Consider the following 23,411-nt stretch of genomic DNA (forward strand, 5'->3'; position numbering starts at 1 on the left):
ACTGGAGTTTTGTGGCATGATGGCTGAAAATGAAATTTTCATAGAAGAAAAAAAATAAAAAGATTTTAAAAAGACAAAAACTCATTGCTCAGACCGAGAAGAATGACTCTGTGTAGCTAGCTGTCCAGAGAGACAAGATATCACCTGAGTGAATTTTAGGAGCATTAGAGATGGGCTGGGTGGGGTGCTTTCTAGTGTGTGAAAGAGAGGTTTAAACATTATTTTTTCGAATAGAAATTATTATTATTATTATTATTATTATTAATATAAACAACACATTAGCATCCAGATGGACTATAGTTTTATTATTATAAATGATGCATAAACAATCAGAACGATAAAAAGAGAAAAACAGACATCATACTGATAGAGCAAGCAATAATCTCGGACATCTTGTTTAAGATTATTTCTATGAGTAAAGGAACCTGTTGTAAAGCACCGTTCACTCGAAGCGTCTGTTTCAGCACTTCGAGCTGCGCGAGCGCGCTCACCTCACGAGCATCAGGCACGTTCACTGCGAGACGCCTAACCATAAATATCTATGCTTCTAATAACGTACTGGTTCTATGACTGACAGAAGCGCATCATCTGCAGGAACATTGACATTTCTCTGTTCTTGATAAGCATCATCTGCCAGTTTATGCCTCGCTCTTAATAACTCTGCTGCCGCCATGTTTGGCACCTGGACCCGCCTTAATGAAGTGATTGACAGGGCGGGGCGGGAACTTGATCGGCTGGAAATGCATTTTCAAATCCACATTGAATTTTGCTACTTCATTGCGGGGCATTTAATGAAAATGCAATCGCACTGAGAGTGTAAATGCAATTAAGAAAAATAACATTTAAATGATCATTTTGCTACAATTTTGGCTTGACCACGTTAAACATATATAATAATTTCTTTAATACATTTTCATTATAATTTTGCAACTTATAAAGCATTAAAATATATGTTTAAATTATTTGTTAAATGTAGTGTAGGAAATGGCAAATGTAAATTCTATTATTGAATTTAAATTATCATTTTGCTCCAAACATTGCATATATGGAATGGAAAATGTAAATTTAAATACAGAAATGCATTGCCATTTTACATATTGCATTGCCATTTTGCATATTACATTTCAAATTGAATATTGCTACACATATGCTTCCATACTACCTCCCCGCCTCTTTGCCCATTTTCAGTTATCCGGGAGTGACGTACAGTCACGTGCTGCTAAGATGGCTGCGGCCTCATTTTTGCGTCAAAACTGCTGTTCAGAACTGTATGGGTGACGTCACGGACACTACGTCCATATTTTTTTACAGTCTATGCTCAAAACCCGAAAGACTCATGAAATGAACTAATCAATTCTCTTTGCGGCTCAGACTGCATTGGTTTAGCGTATGGGTCTGTCACGTCATAAACCCGAAGACTTGTCAGACAAGAAGTGAGGTGAGCTTAATCAGCTTATCATAAACTGAAGACCCAGGTAAAAAATGAATTAATCATTTCTGAATTTTTTCCCCGTCACTGAAGCCTTTTTCAATAACGCAGTGTAACTGCACCGTCATTGGTTCACTCATGAGAAGTTGTTGAACCAATGACGGCGCAGCATAGCTGCGCGGCCTATGGCGACAAAGGGTTTAGTGCTATATAAGCCGGCGTTTCGCCATAGGATTTCATGTCCTTTCTCCTTCAGCGACGACTACACATCTCTTCGCTGATCTCTGTGCTGAAGCCGAAGAAGCTCGCCGCCTAGAAGAAGCAGCTCTTGCCGCCGTTGAAGAGGCCCCGCAGCGGACCCAGCTGAGCCGCCAGACGACGACAGCGCCTGCTTCCTGTTCCGGCCGCCGTCTCAGCCGTCTCCTGCCGCCATCCGGCGCCCCCTTTGAGAGCGTTTTCCTCGCGGTTCAATACCGCTCTACGAGCATTTTCCTAGCGGATTCGTCCGCTCTAAAAGAGCTTCCGCGGCCCTCGCCGCTCTAAAAGAGCCCCCCAATCACCGTTTTCACGCCACCGGCGTTGTTTCAAATGCGCGTCACTTCTGTGACACCTGCAGAGCCCCTCTGCAGGACAACGATGGACACGATGAGTGCGTTGGATGCCTGGGTAAGCCCCATGCGGAAGCCGCGCTCACCGACGCTTCATGCCCGCACTGCGAGTGCATGAGTCTGGCCTCTCTGCGCTCGCGGGTTGCTTTCTTTACTGGAGGCAGTCCCGCCGCTCGCGCCCTCCCGTCCCCTTCCTGCGAGGAAGAGACAGCGGGGTAGAGCGACCCAGCGCCCGGAGTTGAGCGAGCTCACGTCGGCCCAGCCCCCGCGTGCCTCGCCCTCTCCCACCAGAGAGCAGTCGCCCGTCAGATTCTCCCACCCTGAGCAGCGTCCCTCAGCAGATGCAAGTGACCTCGTCTCATTCGGTGGATCGGATGAAGAGCCGCTAGACGACTCCATGTCTCTCGCGGCTTCCGAAGCAGAAGGCTGGGCTGGCGAGTCGGACGACCCCGCCCCCCCGCCTCCGCTGGAGCCCATTCAACACGGCTCGGGCATGGACGCCAAACTTTTCCGCGTTCTCTCGAAAGCTGTGGAAGAGCTAGAGCTGGATTGGGCTCCGCCGGAAGAGCCGTCACGGAGCCGCCTGGATGAGTGGTTCCTGCCGGGAAGACGCCAGGCCCCTTGCCAACGTGCTGCCCCGTTCTTCCCCGAGGTACACGAGGAGCTGACAAAGTCATGGCGCGCCCCCTACTCTGCCCGCCTGCACACCACGCACCGTTCAGCCCTGGATGAAGCAGTGGCAGCTCACCTCTGTCCTCCCGCGGCTGTGGGCTGGAAAACAAAGAGGGCCCTTCCTTCAAAGCCCTGCAGGACTACCTCCACCCTGGCTTCGCGAGCCTACGCCTCCGCAGGCCAAGCTGCCTCGGCGCTCCACACCATGGCCATATTTCAAGTGTTTCAAGCCAAGCTTCTCCGCTCAATGGACGAGTCCGGCTTTGATGCACCCGCCTTCAGGGACCTCCGCAGCGCCACTGACCTAGCTCTGCGAGCCACGAAGGCCACAGCCCAGGCCATTGGAAGGTCCATGGCCAGCCTGGTGGTTTTAGAGCGCCACTTATGGCTCAACTTGACCGAGATCAAGGACGCGGATAAGATGGCCTTTTTCTCGACGATTGGCTCATTCTGGCCCACTCGCGAGCAGAGCTAGAACTTCACAGATCTGTGCTCCTCAGCCATCTAAAATGCCTGGGACTCAGGGTCAACCTGTCCAAGAGCTCGCTGCTTCCCAGCCAACATATTTCGTTCCTGGGAGCGGTTTTCGACTCTGTCCGCATGACGGCAGTAGTCTCGCCAGAGCGCGCTCTGGCCATTCAGCAGCTCGCGGCTTCCGTCACAAACAAAGCCTACCTTCCTCTGAAGCTCTTCCAGAGGTTATTAGGGCTGATGGCTTCCGCCTCCCCAGTTCTACAGCTCGGCCTTCTTCGGATGCGGCCTCTGCAGTACTGGCTGAAGTTTCGGGTCCCCCGCCCACGCCTGGCGGCATGGCCGCTTCTGTCTCAAGGTCAATCAGGCCTGTCTATCAGCCCTGAATGAACCCCGAGTGGTTCAAGCGTGGCATACCCCTTCAGGCGGCGTCGCGAAGGACGGTGCTCTCGACAGACGCATCCAACTCGGGTTGGGGCGCTCTTTGCGAGGGCAGACCGGCCTTTGGCTCGTGGTCACACGAGGAGAGCCATCTTCATATCAACTGCCTCGAGATGCTGGCAGTGATACGTGCCCTTCACTTCTTTCAGGCTCACCTGACGGGACGCCACGTCCTAGTCCAATCGGCAGCATGACTGGAATGGGCTCTACCCAGGTTTCTGTCGCTCAGGGCGACACACATTCCTGGAAAAACCAATCTGGGAGCAGACATGCTGTCTCGGAGCAATGTCCCCTCAGACGAGTGGATGCTCCACCCCCAGACGGTTCTCAGGATATGGGAATTCTTCGGGAAGGCAGAGGTCGACCTCTTCGCCTCAGAAGACAATTCTCATTGCCCAACTTATTTCTCGAAGAAGGACGACGCGCTGGCCCACCATTGGCCCAGCACCCTTCTTTACGCGTTTCCCCCAATCGCTCTGATTCCTCAGGTTATCAGACGAATCAGGGAAGACAAGCACAGAGTCCTCCTGGTGGCCCCGCTCTGGAGGAGCCAGGTTTGGTCCTCAGAGCTGTTCAGGCTCTCCACAAGAGCCCCGTGGCCCATTCCTCTGAGACGGGACCTCCTCTCTCAGGCGAACAGGACGATTTGGCACCCACAGCCAGAACTTTGGGCTCTGCACTTATGGTCCCTCGATTGTTGAAAAAGGCTTCAGTGACGGGGAAAAAGGGAGACTTTTCCCCATACGCAGTACTCGTTCCGTATCTCAGGGAACCGAGGTTACGTTAGTAACCGAGTACGGTTCCTTTCCTCGCGTCTCAGCTCCACGCTTTCAGGATGCGAGGGAAGGACGCAAGGAAAAGATGTGAGGACGGAGGAATTGAATCAAGTGAAATGATATATCCTCACTCCATTTAGCGTCACCTCAAAGCGTCATCAGCTGCACTCGAGGGATCTACCCATATGTTGTTAAAAGTTTGGTTATTTAAAAAAAATATAATAAATATTAATAAAGCAAGATGTCCCATTGAAATATGTGAGATATAAAGTTTATTTAAACTGTAAAAGTAAAGCATACATTAAAATTGTTGTTGACAGATATAGAGGAGATGTATGCGTGCGTCAGGTTTCTCGGCGAGAAAGACTTCCGCAAAGGATGCACCTGTGTATCCTCGCTCATGACTCCTCAGGAAGCCTCCTCACTCCTCGTTCCTCTTTACCGACTCAAAAGGCCGAGTCGGTAAAATGATCCAAACTTCCCATCACTACGAACCAGTCAGGCTTCGAACGTCATCAATGACGTCACTGATCTAAAGCGATACAAGTTTCGATACGCGCTTCACTGAAAGCTTCCGGGATTTCTCGACACGCTCCGAAGCCTCGGCACAGACCGTAACATCACTAGTTTCAGGGGATATTATCAGATACTAGATTAGATAATAGATTAAAACAGCTTATTGTAAAAACTATTAATGCAGTTTTAAATGCTTCTAAACGGGGTTAAATACAACTTTGGGGCTTGTGGTGGGTGAAAGTGGTAAAATGAGAATATCCTTATTAAATGCACAACCCAGTTGAAAAAATACTATAGTAAATAAATAGTAGGCCTATAGTGTTTTTGAACCATACTATAATAAATTGTAGTCTACTGTATATATTATAGTATTTACAACACTTTGTTAATGAATGCTACAGAATACTGCAGTATAGTGAACTGATACTGTAATACTGTAGTATACTTTAGTTTTTTTACTACAGTAAACTCTAGTGTATACTGAAGTATAATATACCCTATAGTTGTAGAAAACTTAGTACAGTATTGGGTAGATTAATTTGTTTATTACTATAGTTGTTATATTATCATAGCAACTATAGAATTACCACAATTAAATAATTCAAGTACTTTACTATAGTATGGTTCAAAAACACTATAGTATTTACTATAAATTACTATAGTATTTTTTCACCTTGGAATAAAGAAAAAAATCCTTATTTTAGAATGTATATTTGAGAATGTATACATTGTTATTCTGTTGACTGTCTGTTTATTATGTGTCAGCTCAGCTGATTTTTGGATTGATGGGGAGAGGGAAGTTTATAAGTGAGATTTAAAAACAAAACAATGCTTAAAAGCAGCAAAAAAAAAAAAAATCATACTAGGCTAAATGGGAAATCATACTAAATATCAAAACTGTATATTTGTTACATGTGCACTGTTTTGGACTTGTTTTGGACTTGTTGTTCCATTTCCCGCCACTAGTTTATCACCATGGTTACTGAGCACTCCATTCATCACATTCAGCTGTGTCTAATCACCCTCCTTGTTATCCCTTGTATATAAGCCCTGTGTTTCTAGTCTTGTGTTGTCCGGTATTGTTCATGTGTAGTTTGGTGTATGTTCCTGTATTCTCCTGTGGATATTCTAGTAAAAGACTTGTTATACATTTCTCCTCGTCGTGTGCTTTATACACCAGCTAACGTAACAATATTATATACTATTACTGTATTTAATTTCTACCGGTTTTGTCTCCTTTTATCTTGCTTTCAATACAAGCACAAAGGGGATTCAAATCCTGAAGACTCCATGCAATGATGCTTTACCCTCGCTGCCAGTCTCTGCTCCTTGGATTTTGCAAGCTTTTCCTTGCTCCTTATTTTTAATAAACCTTTAATAAACATGAAAAAGTACCCAGTGTTGGTTTTTGTGAAAAAGGGCAGATACACCTGTATATGATTAACACACCACTTAGCACACAATCTTTAGTTCTATTTAGATTGCTCCTGCTGACTAGAACATATTTTCTCCTTTCCATGTCAGTAAAACATGCATTCATACTGCTTTCTCTGAACAACTGGATCATCCTCATACAGCACTGCAAACCATAGCGGAGACTACAAGAACATGTAGGAAAGGACAGACAAAATGCTTGACATGCAGTTCATTAGAAATGTATAAATCCATTGTACTGAATCAGTGCAAAAGTCAATGTGTGTGTATAATCATGTTTTGTTTTACAATTGAATATATTGCATATTAATTTATATAGTAATAAGTGCATAAGGATTATAAACATTAAGTTTAATTAAATTTCACTTAATTAAATTTTACATTTCACTTGTTTGCAGTGAGTTTTTTTTATTTTAGACAATCATCTGTTACCTGCAGGTCTCATGTCCCTGTGAAACCATAGTGAATATGACATGATTGCCCTTAACTAACATACAAGTTTAAAAACTTAAAAATACATCAAAACAACTGCAACACGGTCTTTAACCAAGGTAATGTTAGCCAGAAATATGTTAACAAGGCAGGCAACACTGGTTGACCACACTAATCCTCAAATATTAGCAGGTTTTTATCTTTTGAAAACAACATTGCTGTAATTACATACACATACTACATTCACATGTCTGTGTATTACATAAATATTGTAAAACGATGCATTTATTGACTACAAATTACCAAAAATCACGGTTCAGTCTCTCTAACCCAGTGGTTCCCAACCACATTCCTGGAGGTCCACTAACACTGCACATTTTGCATGTCTCCTTTGTCTGACACACCCATTTTAGATCTTTGAGTCACTACTAATGAGCTGATAACCTTAATCAGGTGTGTTTGATTCAGGAGACATGCAAAATGTGCAATGTTGGTGGGCCTCCAGGAATGTGGTTGGGAACCACTGGCTGCGTCCGAAAACTGGAAAATGCTGCCTTCTGAGGACACATTTCAATGTAGTAAGGCATCAAGGCACGTCCGAATCCAATGTTAGCTTCACTTCCTGTCTCATAAGATACCTTCCTCAGATCGCTTTTTGAAGGAAGCATGGATGTATCCTTAGCTGCCTTTGATATCCCACAATCCTGTGCTTTCCATTCTGTGACTAGAAAAATAAAGATGGCGTCCGAAAGTTGCATTTGCTGCTCAGTTTGTGTATAAATGTACGATTTTGACCAACATATTTCAATTTGGATATCATTTCTATCGAGAAATTACTACTGTAATAATAAATATTTGTTTAGTTCTCACCAAAGCTCGCGCTATATTGATGTAGGTCATTAAACTGTTACGCTGCCTCAGAAGTCTTTTTTTTTTTTTTTTTTGTGAGGTACCTTCATGCACAAACGCTGTGGTACAAGTCATTAGGCTTGTTCGACTTGATGCAGCGCCGCAAAGACCGATCGGCGGCTGACTTGAAGCAGTGCATGACGGTAAGAAATGTTGTCCGACTTGAGACAGTGCTGACGTCATGTGACTGTGACGTATGGCTTTAAAGTACCGCGAGAGCGATTCGAGATCAGCCGCCTGAGGCAGCCAGCGCAGTTTCTCAAGAGGTGTGTTCGACATCGGCTGCAGCTGGATGTAACCGATCGGCGAGATTAGCCGCGTGCAGGCGGGGAGGAGCTGAAAACGGAGACGTGAAGTCGGACACTTTCTGCTTCCCGTAGTGACGCTCGCACTGCGTTTGCATCGGTTTGCATACTTTATCACAGCTGAAGTGAAATAAATGCAATATTTGACTAATACACTGATGTTTCAGAGACCTTTTCATTCAAAACTTTATGTACTGCTTACAGCGTCTGTTTTTACAAGAATAAAGTTCAACATAAGAATATGTTATTTAAATAACAATGTAGTGGGGTCTTTGTTTTTTATCCGTTTTATTTTGATAAACATGACACAATACAACATCGCGACTACATGAAAAGAGCTTTAACTGTTATAAAAACACAGATTTTTGAGCATTAGTGGAGCTGAAGGCGTGACAATAAACAGAGAGTCGAGTGGTTATGACGCAATCGTTAGCCTATTTTTACAAAAACTGTTTCTACGGGGCCATAATGTAACATAGAAGGTAATGGAGCCCTTTATACATTGTCGTGTATCTTTAGAAATAAATAATGGACAAATGGAGTCTTTAAACGCCTCAGATGTAAAGTTATTCGCTGTCAAAGTGACGCCAAAATGAATGGGAGTCAATGGGATGCTAACGCAAGTGAAGTTCTGCTACAAGATGGCGGCACGCGGCCGACTTCAACTTCCGGTCGACTTCCTTGGGCACTGGTGAGCTCGAACACACCTAAGAGGAGCTGCACGAGCGCTGATGACGACACAGCTGTTTCATGATTGGCCGGATTCACCGCATGACAACGATCACGTGTGTTTCATGTTTATTGTCACACCTTTAGCTCCACTAATGCTCAAAAATCTGTGTTTTTATAACAGTTAAAGCTCTTTTCATGTAGTCGCGATGTTGTATTGTGTCATGTTTATCAAAATAAAAAGGATAAAAAACAAAGACCCCACTACATTGTTATTTAAATAACATATGCTTATGTTGAACTTTATTCTTGTAAAAACAGACGCTGTAAGCAGTACATAAAGTTTTGAATGAAAAGGTCTCTGAAACATCAGTGTATTAGTCAAATATTGCATTTATTTCACTTCAGCTGTGATAAAGTATGCAAACCGGTGCAAACGCAGCGCGAGCGTCACTACGGGAAGCAGAAAGTGTCCGACTTCACGTCTCCGTTTTCAGCTCCTCCCCGCCTGCACGCGGCTAATCTCGCCGATCGGTTACATCCAGCCGCAGCCGATGTCGAACACACCTCTCTTATAAGACAGCGAGGCAGCAAAACAGCTACCTAGGTTTTCGGACGCAGCCACTGCTCTAACCCTATCATTTTGAATTGCCGCCGAAGCCCTTCCTGGAACTATCTGAAGTCTACGCGAATCACGTGACGATCAAGCGTTTTGAACTTTTGCAACTCTCTCTATGGCTCTGCGTTGCACGAGCGCCCACTGCTGACGGAACTCGTGCATATGGTTTAAATGAAACGCATCAAACTCTTGATCACTTGAAATTCACAATGGAGCTGATTTATTATTCAAACAACTTTTGTACTTATGAATTTGTTTTATGCACCATTCTATATGCTCATTAGTCGTTGAAGAAAATATATACAATTCTATAGGCACATGCTGTTAAAAAATTACACAAATGAAACAATATAAATAGTATAAACTTTGACTGTGAACATAAGGTAGCTACAAGTATTATGCGATTGAATCTCAACACAATATTATACGCTATATATTTTAATTCTCAAAATAGTTAATATATCATACACTTTTTCCCTCTTTTTTATTGCATGGAACACACAGAACAGAAGAATAAGAATACTAATATATCATACACTTCAGTTAAGCGTGATCTGCTGTGATGTCACAATCAAATTTAATTGTGGGGAGCTGCTTGAAGTGTTCATCGGAGTAGACTCGATCGCTCCCTCGGTCAAAATCGAGGGGACGAGGGTCTGTCCATATAAACTTCCCTCCTCCACTTCACGAAGTGGAACGCACAAATGGCGACAGTGATTCCTAGTGTTTAGTGAAGTTCACGAGTGCTTGTCTAAAATTGGAATGGAACGCAGCCCCTTCTTGAATGATGACGCAGAGGAAACTCTGACCAATAAGAGGACAGTTTTACTCTCATGTGACTTACATAAACATTTAGGTATGTTGCCTTGTTAAAGCGAATCAAACCAAGAAGAAAATGCAATATTGTAACAAATTAAGTCCCTGTTTTCGACAAAAGTAAGCCATCTACAAACGCCTTTAAAAAGAATCTGAATAGGCCTTGGCTAGTTGTTTTTGCGCACATATACGAAAGGATACGGCAGTACACACTAAACACTGCACACGTGTTCTAGCGTCCACACCCAAAGTGCGTGCTGGAGATCACGAACTTCAGCCGAACTTTGACGACTCTTAACAGACTAAACACATCAACTGCCACAATAGTTTACTGCCGTTTTCTTTTGGGCCGAAGAATAACTAGTTAGTTATCTTGTAATATCATTGATGACGATTCAGAGTCTTCGTGACGTTCGTGCTTTAATTACTAGTTTGCTATTCCATCGTGAGCAACGAACAGCGTAGAACAATGATTTTAGAGAGAATACCTCCAAGAATATGCTCTTTATTAATGCACAGGGTAAGTGTTGTGTAGTATTGTGCATATCATTCTAAGCATTTGTTTGTTGTGGGTTAGCACATGCACGTTTGACGTTATGAAGTATAAAACATTTATTTATTAATATACACATGTAAACTTCTCTTCCTCCAGAGTAGAGGGGGTTTACAAAACGTATAAGAGAAGTGACTCTTAAGTATATTTTAAGTGAAAACTCAAGTTCCTCACTTTCAGTCATCATGTGTCACGTTCGTCAGGCTGTGCTCAGACAGGCCCACTCGGCGGTTCCGCCGCAGCCGGTGCCTCCGCTCGGCCAGACGCTGCAGCGCTACCTAAGGGCTCTGGAGCCGCTCTTACCGGCAGATGAGCTCGAACACACCCGCAGGATCGTGCAGAAGTTTGGATGCACTGGAGGTCTAGGCGAAAAACTGCAGAGGGAGCTGATCAAACGAGCAAAGCATTCACACAACTGGGTGAGAATAGCACCAAATACCGCAGCGACACAGTTTAAATGTACCTTTTTCATACGTTGGCGCACAAAAATAGTATCTTCATCTAGTAGTGGCAAGTTTTTTTGGGGCATTTACAATGGACACATGGTATTCTTGAAGTACCATGGTATTCTTGAAGTAGCCTACCATGGAAATACCATGGGGCATTATTCTGATTCTTCATGGCTATATAACAAAATATCATAGTAATATCATGATTTTGGGACAGTATAGTACGGTGGTACTGCAACTGCACTACTTTATGTAAGGGTCATGTTTGTTTGTTTGTTTGTTTGCTTGCTTATAATGTGGGCCTTTCATTTCATAAATTGTGGATCCTCATTTTATTTCTTTGTCTTAACTCTTCCATCCAAAAATCAATTAAATTATGGGTTTAAGCATCCACAGGCAGTGTCTCAAGGCATCATAGCCTTTTGCAGCAGTTTTGACTCTGATTGTGTATACTTTTAAGGGTGAACTAACAGGCTGGTTTGTTTGTTTGATCTGGTGTGTTTTGTGTGTCTTCACTTTATGCAGATCTCTGATTGGTGGGTGCAGTGGGCATACCTGGAGTGCAGGCAGCCTTTGGCAGTGCATTCAAATCCAGCCATCTCTCTGCCTAAACGTGACTTCACAGACTGGAGAGGTCAACTAGTGTATGTGACAGCCAGAATCTACACACACACACACACACACACTCACTCACTCACTCACTCACTCACTCAAATAAACACCCTTACAGAACCATATAAATGTCAAATTGTGCTAAAATAATTTATTGGACAGTAAGTTCAAAGCATTTAAGTTGTTTTATCTGATATATTGAAGACATCATTTAACCACCCCACACTTTTAAACCAATGCGCTTACACCCCAAAAAACAACCTGTTGTCTTTTCTATTTCTTTTCTCCAGCTTGCTTCCTAATCCACTGGTCTAATAAACCTGACATTGTATATATTACAAATATTGTTGGCTCTTTGTCAAATTGCTTTATTCCTCTTTTGTAAGTCGCTTTGGATAAAAGTGCCTGCAAAATACATAAATTAGTATTAGGGTTGCATATTTAATTCATATGCTTTATATCTATATGTCTATACTGTTTCTTGTGCAGGTTTGCATCAAAGTTAATTGCAGGAGTGTTGGACTTCAAAGCTAAGGTGGACAGGTTTGTCTCATTAATTTATGTCTGGCGTCTATGGACAACATTACAGTACAGTGGCATTTACACATTCATGTCCAAGCACCTGTGCTAATTTAATCGCTAACCTTGAACTCATGCTTGTCTGCATGCTTCAGTCAAGTAGTGCCAAACACCAGAGATTAATATCAGGCTATTATTTTTGAATATATCAAACTGTTGCTGTCTGTACAGTACCTCCATATGATTATCTTTATCTTTTTTTCTTGATTTCCACTTGTCCTCTCTTGCTCTCTCTTGCTGTCTTTCTTCCATCATCCAGTGGGAAGCTAGCGGTAGAGTATATGCGCGGACAGCCACTATGTATGGAATTGTTTCCTCAGTTGTTCTCCTCCTGTCGAATCCCAGGACCCAAACATGACCATGTGGTTCACTACGGACGTCCACGGCGTGGCCCAGCTCACATTACTGTGGTCAGGAACTACCAGGTAACCTACATTTCGTAAGATGATATGATCAAAACATATATAGTCATGATTCTACAACTTCCATATGTCTTTGTTTTTGTCACATATCTGGACAGGGCAGGGGCAATAGGATATCAAAAATATCACACAAGTATCCCGATGTTGATTTCAACAGTCAGATTATTGACAGTATCCAGGAAATTGGCAAATGATAAATCTAGGAAGTTGCCAGATATATTTTACATAGCCCCAAATTTACCATGCACATATTTATTTTATTTTATTTATTTATTTTAATGTTAGTTAAAATAGTTAAAGGAAAACTCTAAAGGTATTATGGCTAATACGCTGATTGTGTCTATTTTCATTATACACACACACACGCAAGAGCATGAATAAAATATTTTCTATAGTAGTTAGCCTACAGCCTATTTAATTTTAAATTAAAACGGTTCAAAAAATGTATGCGACTGCTGTGGTAAAAGATGCATTCCCTGTCAGACATAATTTATCTCTATTTTTGTAATTTTGTCAAACATTATTTCTTGATTACACATCTTAATTTAATGTATTTATTATTCCTAAGTTAAAGAGATAGTTCACCCAAAAATGAAAATTTGATGTTTATCTGCTTACCCCCAGTGCATCCAAGATGTAGGTGACTTTGTTTCTTCAGTAGAACACAAATGATGATTTTTAACTCGAACCGTTGCCGTCTGTCAGCCGTATAATGCGAGTGAATGGTAACACAATTTATAAGAGTCAAAAAATATGCATAGACAAATCCAAATTAAACCCTGCGGGGTTTAATTAACTCTGACAACGGCAGTAATGTCTAGCACTCATAGAAGTATATGCACGAGACATCACTGCCGTTGTCAGAGCGCGATCAGACCTCACTAAGCGATTGCTGAACGCAGTTGGACATAGTGGTGTATTAGAGGTAAAAAATGATATAAATACTGTTCGGTTTCTCGCACAAACCGATCGTTTCGTGTCTTAAGACATCAGTGTGCCGCCATGAGCCGCAGGGTTTAATTTGGATTTGTCTATGCATATTTTTTGACTCTTAGAAATTGTGTTACCATTCACTCGTATTATAAGACTGACAGACAGCAACGGTTGGAGTTAAAAATCATCATTTGTGTTCTACTGAAGAAACAAAGTCACCTACATCTTGGATGTGCTGGGGGTAAGCAGATAAACATTAAATTTTCATTTTTGAGTGAACTATCCCTTTAATGTTGCAAGTTAAATTTTTTTTTTATTCATGCTATTCATTTTGTTCTGGAGACGAAAAAATTAAACTGCATCCCTTAAATTCAGAATAGGCAGTGATTTCTCCTGTTTTAAAAACAGTATCAAGTAGTGTTGCACAATATACCGGTACTAGAAAGGTATCGCGATACACTGCTTTTAAAAATGGTCTGGTTCTTCATTTTATTAGTACGGGTACTTTGAGTGCCAGCTGTATTTCCTAATGTGCGACAGCAGGGGGCAGTGTGCGTGCAGCGCGCTGCTTCTAAGGCAAATTGAGTGAGTGTTTATTCCTCTCAACTGCGCAACGGCTTTTATGGTGACGGAACAAGAGGTATGGTTGCAAATACAGGTGCTCTTGCAGACCGTCCACAAATTGTTGAGAAAGCAGATGCACGAAGTGAAATATGGCATTATTTTACTTACATTGCCGACAGCCAGGGCAAGCCCACGGACATCACAAAGCCCGTCTGCAAAAGATGTTACAAAATAGTGCAAGCGAAGGGAGTCAAAAGAATCTTGCCGTCAAATATCCCGATTTGTACAAAGAATTTAAAGAGCGGCAGGTTAGTGAATGTGATACCAGCATTATGTTTATGCTCTCAAACATTAAATGAGTGTTATTTATTTATTTTACTCATGCAAGCAGACCTCCGCAAAGAAGTGTATTATTGAGTCTAAAATTTAATAAGTGATATCTGGTTGCAAAAATAAAATTAATTTAAAAATACATAAATATGTGAAGGGTATATACAGTTATTTTAAACCAATTTATGCTTTAATAACATTGCTCTAATTATTCACAGTAATATAATTTTTACAATAATCTTACTGTCAAAAACACCTAAATGTATAAAAAAAAAAAGCATAACAGCAAATAATTTACAATTTTATTGAGCATGAAAATAATAAACATAAATTATATTAAAGGATTACTCCACTTTTAAATAAACTTTTGCTGATAATTTACTCACCCCCATGTCATCTTTCTTTCTTCAGTCGAAAAGAAATGAAGGTTTTTGATGCAAACATTCTAGGATTTTTCTCCATATCATTCATTTCAATGGGCACCAAACGGTTGAAGGTCCAAATGTTTCAGTGCAGCTTCAAAGGGCTTTAAACGATATCAGACGATGAATAAGGGTCTTATCTAGCGAAACGATTGGTCATTTAAAAAAAAAAAATACAAAAAAGTTTTATAAGCACAAATGCTGGCCTTGCTCTTTTCTCCGATGCGCATTCGTGACGTCACGTAATACGCAATTACGTTGAAAAGGTCACGGTTGACGTAGGCGGAAGTATCGAGTCAGTGTTTACATTACAAATGTGCGGAAGGAGGATTGTATACACATATTCAAATGTCTTTGTGTCAGTTTATTGTTTAACCCTTTGAGCGGTACGTTCCCACATATGGGATGTTTATTTCTGTGCCCCTGGCCGTACGGTTCCACATATGGGATTTAGAATGTTCAGCGACGTCACATAACTGCTAGCTCTGGCTGCGAGACGGACGTGCGCTCTCTTGTCATCACAGCTATGCAGTGTTTTCAGCCACATAATGTTTCTTTTAAGGTTTCAGACATTTAAATACGCATAAGCACCATTAAACAATACATTTGGCGTTTATAAAATACACACTGATGTCAAACGTCAGTGGAAGCATCAATAAACAGTGAATTCAAATATAATTTGCCGACATTTATTCATATCAGACACACATAATGGGTCAAAGTAACTATAAAGTTTACTCTCTTATTCTTCCAGTTCACCAGCCACTTACCTGCATATATTTCAGGAGAAACTGATGTATTCACCTGCTGTAAATCAGACTGACAGAACTCTGTGAACTGCAGTGCAAACTAAGATGGCGGCGCCCATCTCGCATTATAGATCAAGATTAAGATCATTTATAAAGGTTTTTAAATGACAAAACACACTCACTCACACATATTTGAGAATCGGAATATCATATAGTTGAAGACATGTAAGCAAGTTTGCGAATATTTTAAATAAAGGAAAAACAAAATAATAGTGATCCATCTCTCATACAGTGTTACTGTGGCTACGTTCAGCGCTCGTGACACGCACGCGTCGCCATGGAAACAATAAGGGCAAACGTTCTAAAATAAGGGTCGTCTTAAAAAAAAAAACTCACTCTGGCGGTCAGTTAGAATTTTTTAAACTCACGCTTGAAAGGTGTGCGTATCCTGGGTGTTTTAATATTAAAAAGCCTAAAAGAAATTTTTGTCAGGAAAGAAATTTGTGACTTTTCAGAGATTTCCTATACACAATCCTGAGCAAAACTGAAACTGTGGTTGCTACGCCTACGTCAACCGTGACCTTTTCAACGTAATTGCGTATTACGTGACGTCACGAACGCGCATCGGAGAAAAGAGCAAAGCCAGCATTTGTGCTTATAAAACAAACTTTTTAAAAATTTTTTAAAATGACTGATCGTTTCGCTAGATAAGACCCTTGTTCATCGTCTGGTATCGTCTGGTGTCGTTTAAAGCCCTTTGAAGCTGCACTGAAGCTGCCATTTGGACCTTCAACCGTTTGGTGCCCATTGAAATGAATGATATGGAGAAAAATCCTACATCAAAAACCTTAATTTCTTTTCGACTGAAGAAAGAAAGACATGGACATCTTGGATGACATGGGGGTGAGTAAATTATCAGCAAAAGTTTATTTAAAAGTGAACTAATCCTTTAAAATCCTTTAAGTCTAGCTCTAACTTCATGGCATCCAGAATTATCAGCCTGCACACTGGTGAAGAAAGAAGTTCTGTCATATGTTATTTATTTACTTTTCCTGCTGTTTTAGGTTTTTGCCATAGTATCATTTAAGTATCGGTATTGTGATATTTAAGTTGGGTATCGTATCGAAGTCAAAATTTTGGTATCGTGACAACACTAGTATCAAGTAGTCTTCTGTTTTGATCTGCATTTTAATAAAAGTTAAACAGAAAAAATAAAATGGTAGCAACCTATATGCACCTGTTTCTGAATATATATTGATTTAAATAGTCTACAAAATGAATAAAAAAAACAAACAAACAAACAAACATGACAATTGTAAGTTTTTTTATATATATATATATATATATATATATATATATATATATATAATAATTACACACACACACACACACACACACATATACATGGGTGACATTTCAAATCAAGTCTTTTTGTACCTGCCTCAGCAAATTATTTGCAGAAATTTTAAGCAAAGAAGTTTAGGTTTACTTGTTTATTTACTCATTTATTTAATAATTTATTTAATTTTGTTAAAACGAGAAAAACGGCACAAAATGTGAATCATGTGTCCATCATTTTGCAAGCAATTGTTGATAAAGAAAAATCTATTTTTTTTTCTGCATCGCTATATTTAAAATATTTCCATTTTAAACCATGAAGGTGAGCCAGTGGATATCATAAGCAACGTGCAAACTTTGCATGAGAGTTATGCTGGTGAGAAAGTCTCAAACGGCAGCCAATTATTCACTACAGAAACTTAAAGTAAAAACTGACCAAGCTTTTGGCATCTGTCGCTGCATTAACAGCGCATATTCTCTTAGAGATGATGAGAGATGAATCTTAATTTATTTTCTTAATATTTCTCTTTCATTTATTTAGTCAAAAAATAAGCATTTTCGTGAATCGAGAAGTATTTTGTATTAAACAAGTTGTTTTTGAAATGAGGAGTAAGCTATCAAATTAATATTTTATTATTCTCACAGCGCATCGGTCAGTTATGCAGTGATTCGCTATGAAATTATTGCAGGGCAAATTATTTGTAATATTAATTTAATAATAAAAGTAGCCTAAATAATAATGTTGTTGTTGTTGTTGTTGTTGTTATTAATAATAACAATAACAATAATAATAATTATTATTATTATTATTATTATTATTATTATTATTATTTAATATACCCTGCGTGCCTGAAGGGCTAAATGGTGTCCACCAGGCACTGCATCAATGCTATTTACTCTCTTTATCCAAACCACATGAATGGGCCGTTCAGTGTTCAGTAGCCTACTGCTGCAATGTCTGAGAGTCTCTCGTGTCTCATTGTGTTTCTCATATGTTTTTAGTCAGCGCAAGCAAGAAAAATTTCTTTCACACGATGCGGTGTTCATCACAACAGTCAAGAATAACTTAAAGAGGTTGCCAACACTTACTAGACTGTGAACTAGATTTGACTCTCCCTGAACAGTGGGTTTTTCTTGCTTGTGCTCTTAACGGGCTATTCATGTGGTTTTGGATGTCACTCAGGTGGCTCTGTGGAGGCCTGACTAAAGCACAAAGTAGCTATACTTCAGCCATCCACTTTCCACAGCGGTCCATGCACTTTTCTTGTAATGCAGTTTTCGTCATTAGGAGGGTCCTTGGACGTCTACACATCTGTCCGCATGCAGCCCAATTTTAGTGACCAAGCAGATGGTGTACAGCAGTGCATGTGTGACTCAGACTTGAGCACTTTCATTTTATGAATGAAAGTAAATTGAAGTATACCGGGGCCTACTGCTCTAAATTGTAGCGGACCTGACGGCTCATGCGAGTAATCCACACTCGTAATTTCTCTCTCTCTTGTTAATTCCTTCGAATTCATAAAAATAAGTGAATTCTTACCTCGCTACTAAAATAGCAAACGGAAATTACTGATATTGTCCGATATATCTGTTCAGTCAGATTTTGCGCTGCAAACATCCATGACAGCTTTTAACTTGTATATGCTGGCAAATAACCATGGCTACACATCATGAATTATAAAATAATTTTAGTACAGCCATTCAAATCCCGAGGGTCAAGGCTAATGTAAATACAGATATCGGATACCAGTTGTGAATGTAGACAGGCGGGAAAAAATCGGATATGGTCAAAAGATCAGATCTGTGCACTAAGGCTTTCAGTGTAAACGTAGCTTAAGATGGCATAGTGAACTGATTTGCCTTGAAAGGGACCGCTAAGGTAGTGATCCTAAATCTGGCTTGTTTCTATCTTTGTACCACCATAATTTATCACAGAGCTGGGCAGTTTTTCAGATTTTTTTTTCAATGAATTCAAATGTAATGTTTTGCCTCGATTTTTATTATTTTTAAATCGAGAAATCTTGATTTTGAATAAAAATATTAGCAAACATTACATTTAGACATGTTGTCAATACTGCATTGATGACCATTAAAGCTGGGGACATACCTAACGATTGTAAGTAGGATTATGAATGTAATTTGATACTTACGACTGATCGTGCCCAAACGCGCCGAGTCTGTGCCAGTTGCATTTAGTCTGTGTACACAGTCAGCATTTAAAATCATATAGTGTTTTCAGATCAGTCTTAGAATATCAGCTAGTCGTTAAGTGACCCCAGCTTAAGAGAAGAAAATTATCCCACCACATGATGGTGCACCTAATTAACCGCTCTTGTGTGACGTTCTATGAACGTAGAACACATTGCTAGTCTTAGCGGCTGTTCACTGAGAAATGCGTTTAAAAAAAAAACGAGATGTGGGCAGTGGAATGGGGAAAAAAAAAGTTAATAAACGAGAGCTGAACTTTTTTAAACTTGACCACCACGTTTTTTAGAATAGCGTTTCATGGATGAGAAAAGAAGCAAGACTCAAGTGTCTGCCAAACAGCCAAACATGTCTGCCAAACATAAAAGCAATAGGAAAAAGTGCAATGGAATGCAAAAACATGTTTGCTTGATGGTGACAGGCTGAAAGGTTCTGTTCTGTTTTTACAAAGCATTTGCTGTTAATAATAGCCTATTACTAGTGTTATTTATTGCTATCACTTTTTGGCTAAGAAATATTTAGCATTTTTCTTATTTTATATTTTTTCTGAGTATATAGGATATGTTTAAGTACAACATTTGCCTTCATATTTCATTCATATTTTCTGCAAAGTTATTTAACAAATAAGCCATTTGTTTTACATTTACAGCATGTTGACTTCAGGTGTGGTGCACTTGGAATATAACATTTTTAATCAGATGGTTAATAAAGAGAATGTTGAATCATATTGTAGTTACGTTAAGTTGACTAGTTAAACATAAACAAAAAAATCGAAATCAATATCATGAATTGGTCAATTGTTATGAAAAAATAGAGATTTTTTTTTTTTTTTTTTTGCCTTATCACCCAGCCCTAATTTATCATCATACTTTTTCTTCTGTTGAAAAGCTGTGGAAACACAATAGTTAATTCACTTGGAGCAAAGGGTAATACAAAAATGATTTTTGCTATTGTCAAGGTTTTGAAGACTTTGTTTTTTTTTTTCCTTATTGCACACAGCCAACATACTGTCGAACCAAAAATTATTCAGACATTTTTTGATATTTTTGATATATTTTTACTAGTGGGTGCAGGACACTCTAGTTCATTTATGTAAGTGAGTATAGCAAAATAAAGTAAACTGTATCATACATAGGGTATCGTTAAAAATAAAGTAACGATACCCTGTGTGTTTATACCCTATGTGTTCATAAAATACAGCATTTTAGTACAAAACTCACAATGGCTGATATGGGAAAAATTATATAATTCGACTCAACCTGAATCTAATGAGACCAATTTTATAATTTTTGGGCAAATCATTCAGGAGTTACAAGCAAAAATAGCAATTTTTCATATCTCCAGACTAAGTGGCACTGCGCCGAAATGCAGCATATAACTTCAGGTCATGCTTGTGATGACATGAACCAAGTTTGTCTGAATATGATAAAGCGTTGAGGAGATACAGCTTTACGTCTGTTTTTGCAAGCGTTACGTAAAATTTGTTTGCGCAGCATGGTCTGAAGATATGATTAAATTTTCGTGAAAAACAGAGAAAAGGCCTAGGAGGAGTTAGAAAAAGTAGGTTTTTCAGAAAATTCAAAATGGCGGAAAATTTTCACGATGGAAATTGACGTCATATGGTGCAATCAAATCATCTTGAACTAAAGGAATCAGAGGAAAAAAAGAATGGTAGCACTTTCTATTTATGAAAACCTATTTATGAATCTTTTGTATCATAAAATCAACTGAATAATTTTCCCTTTTACCATTTATAGACCTATTTTAGATCCCTAAACCATACCCAAACCTGAACCATTTTATAGAGAATATAAGAGTACAATGTAATGGACAGAAATGTGTAGCAAAAAAAGAAAAGCATAATAGACAAACAATTGTAATCATGATAATTTATTTATTGCAAACATTTCAGTGGTACCAAAAGTAGTTCAAATGACACTGTGTTGCAGTCGCAGTCTTCTCTGGGCGTATATAATAGTTTTGTATGAGGTACAGAGCAGAATTTAAGTTATTATTCCATGAAAATCTTATTTCCAACCACTCGGTGAAGGCGCGCATTTCTCATTCAAACCAAATCATGGCAGGTCGCAATCTGTGACAAAGCATACGACAGCCAATGAGCGTTTGATTTCACCGTCATAAAACGTGTCGTAAAGCTTCTTGATGCGGAAATCCAAAGTTAGCGTGGGATTTTTGATGTTTACGGCCGCTGTTTAGGACGGAGATAAGGATCGTTGGGAAAAAAAGCCTGAAATTGGATTTGTTCTTGTAATCTTATGAATTCTAAAGACTTGGATTACAGCGAACGAAAGAATGTCTTTTGTGAATTAATGTAACGTTTTGGTGTATTTTATGGTTGTACAAACAAAATAAATATTACATGATGATGTTTAAGCGATTACAGAAATGTTACTCATGTTAAGGTATTAAAGTGCAGGCTTGTTTAACATGTAATCCTTCAAAACAAGCGCAGCAAAAGTCACGAACAGAGTGAATGCTATTTCATATTAGAATGAGTAAACTGCATTTAATAAATGCAACTGAAAGTATGTATATACCTTCAATAGAATGAAAACATTATTGCCACAAGTTTAATATTTGTAAATAAAAAATGTCTACACATTTGTACATCTGTAAAGTTAATTCGTAAGTAGTGTACTTTTTTTAATGCTGTCAATATGTAAACAATTAGTGAAATTAAATGTGTGTTTGGTAGAACACTTTATGTAAAAACATTTCAGATTTATAAGTGATATACTTCAAGTAAGTTTACGTGCAGTATTGTTTTCTCACAGAAGTGAGTACACCCCTCACATTTTTGTAAATATTTTATTATATCTTTTCATGTGACAACACTGAAGAAATTACACTTTGTCACAATGTAAAGTAGTGAGTGTACAGCTTGTATAACAGTGTAAATTTGCTGTCCCCTCAAAATAACTCAACACACAGCCATTAATGTCTAAACCGCTGGCCACAAAAGTGAGTACCCCCCTAAGTGAAAATGTCCAAATTGGGCCCAATTAGCCATTTTCTCTCCCTGGTGTCATGTGATTCATTAGTGTTACAAGGTCTCAGGTGTGAATGGGGAGCAGGTGTGTTAAATTTGGTGTTATCGCTCTCACTCTCTTATACTGGTCACTGGAAGTTCAACGTGGCACCTCATGGCTAAGAACTCTCTGAGGATCTGAAAAAAAGAATTGTTGCTCTACATAAAGATGGCATAGGTTATAAGATTGCCAAGACCCTGAAACTGAGCTGCAGCATGTTGGCCAAGACCATACAGTGGTTCAATAGGACAGGTTCCACTCAGAACAGGCCTCGCCATGGTCGACCAAAGAAGTTGAGTGCACATGCTCAGCGTCGTATCCAGAGGTTGTGTTTGGGAAATAGACGTATGAGTGCTGCCAGCATTGATGCAGAGGTTGAAGGGGTGGGGGATCAGCCTGTCAGTGCTCAAACCATACGCCGGACACTGCATCAAATTGGTCTGCATGGCTGTCGCCCCAGAAGGAAGCCTCTTAAGATGATGCACAAGAAAGCCCGCAAACAGTTTGCTGAAGACAAGCAGACTAAGGACATGGATTACTGGAACCATGTCCTGTTTTCTGATGAGACCAAGATAAACTTATTTGGTTCAGATGGTGTCAAGCGTGTGTGGCGGCAACTAGGTGAGGAGTACAAAGACAAGTGTGTTTTGCCTACAGTCAAGCATGGTGGTGGGAGTGTCATGGTCTGGGGCTGCATGAGTGCTGCCGGCACTGGGGAGCTACAGTTCGTTGAGGGGAACCATGAATGAGCAGAGCATGATCCCCTCCCTTCGGAGACTGGGCCACAGGGCAGTATTCCAACAAGATAAAGACCCCAAACACACCTCCAAGACGACCACTGCCTTGCTAAAGAAGCTGACTGTAAAGGTGATGGACTGGCCAAGCATGTCTCCGGACCTAAACCCTATTGAGCATCTGTGGGGCATCCTCAAACGGAAGGTGGAGGAGCGCAAGGTCTCTAACATCCACCAGCTCCGTGATGTCGTCATGGAGGAGTGGAAGAGGACACCAGTGGCAACCTGTGAAGCTCTGGTGAACTCCATGCCCAAGAGGGTTAAGGCAGTGCTGCAAAGTAATGGTGGCCACACAAAATATTGACACTTTGGGC

The 23,411-nt window shown here is 40.1% G+C and overlaps 1 protein-coding gene across 2 annotated transcripts in view; it reads left to right on the forward strand.

Moving 5' to 3' along the window:
- The first annotated feature begins 10,133 nt into the window (after positions 1-10,133).
- The window catches only part of cratb (carnitine O-acetyltransferase b), a 48,708-nt gene continuing 35,430 nt past the window's right edge, over positions 10,134-23,411 (forward strand). The window contains exons 1-5 of one of the 2 annotated variants that reach the window (XM_048202182.1): positions 10,134-10,617; positions 10,854-11,069; positions 11,625-11,743; positions 12,201-12,254; positions 12,550-12,715. In XM_048202182.1, coding sequence (XP_048058139.1) covers positions 10,567-10,617; positions 10,854-11,069; positions 11,625-11,743; positions 12,201-12,254; positions 12,550-12,715 — 606 coding nt within the window. In that variant the 5' untranslated portion in view covers positions 10,134-10,566. The remainder of the gene's footprint in view (positions 10,618-10,853; positions 11,070-11,624; positions 11,744-12,200; positions 12,255-12,549; positions 12,716-23,411) is intronic. The other variant, XM_048202181.1, reaches the window with a different exon arrangement.

This window comes from Megalobrama amblycephala, linkage group LG9 (assembly GCF_018812025.1).
Source record: "Megalobrama amblycephala isolate DHTTF-2021 linkage group LG9, ASM1881202v1, whole genome shotgun sequence".
Classification (NCBI taxonomy): Eukaryota; Metazoa; Chordata; class Actinopteri; order Cypriniformes; family Xenocyprididae; genus Megalobrama; species Megalobrama amblycephala.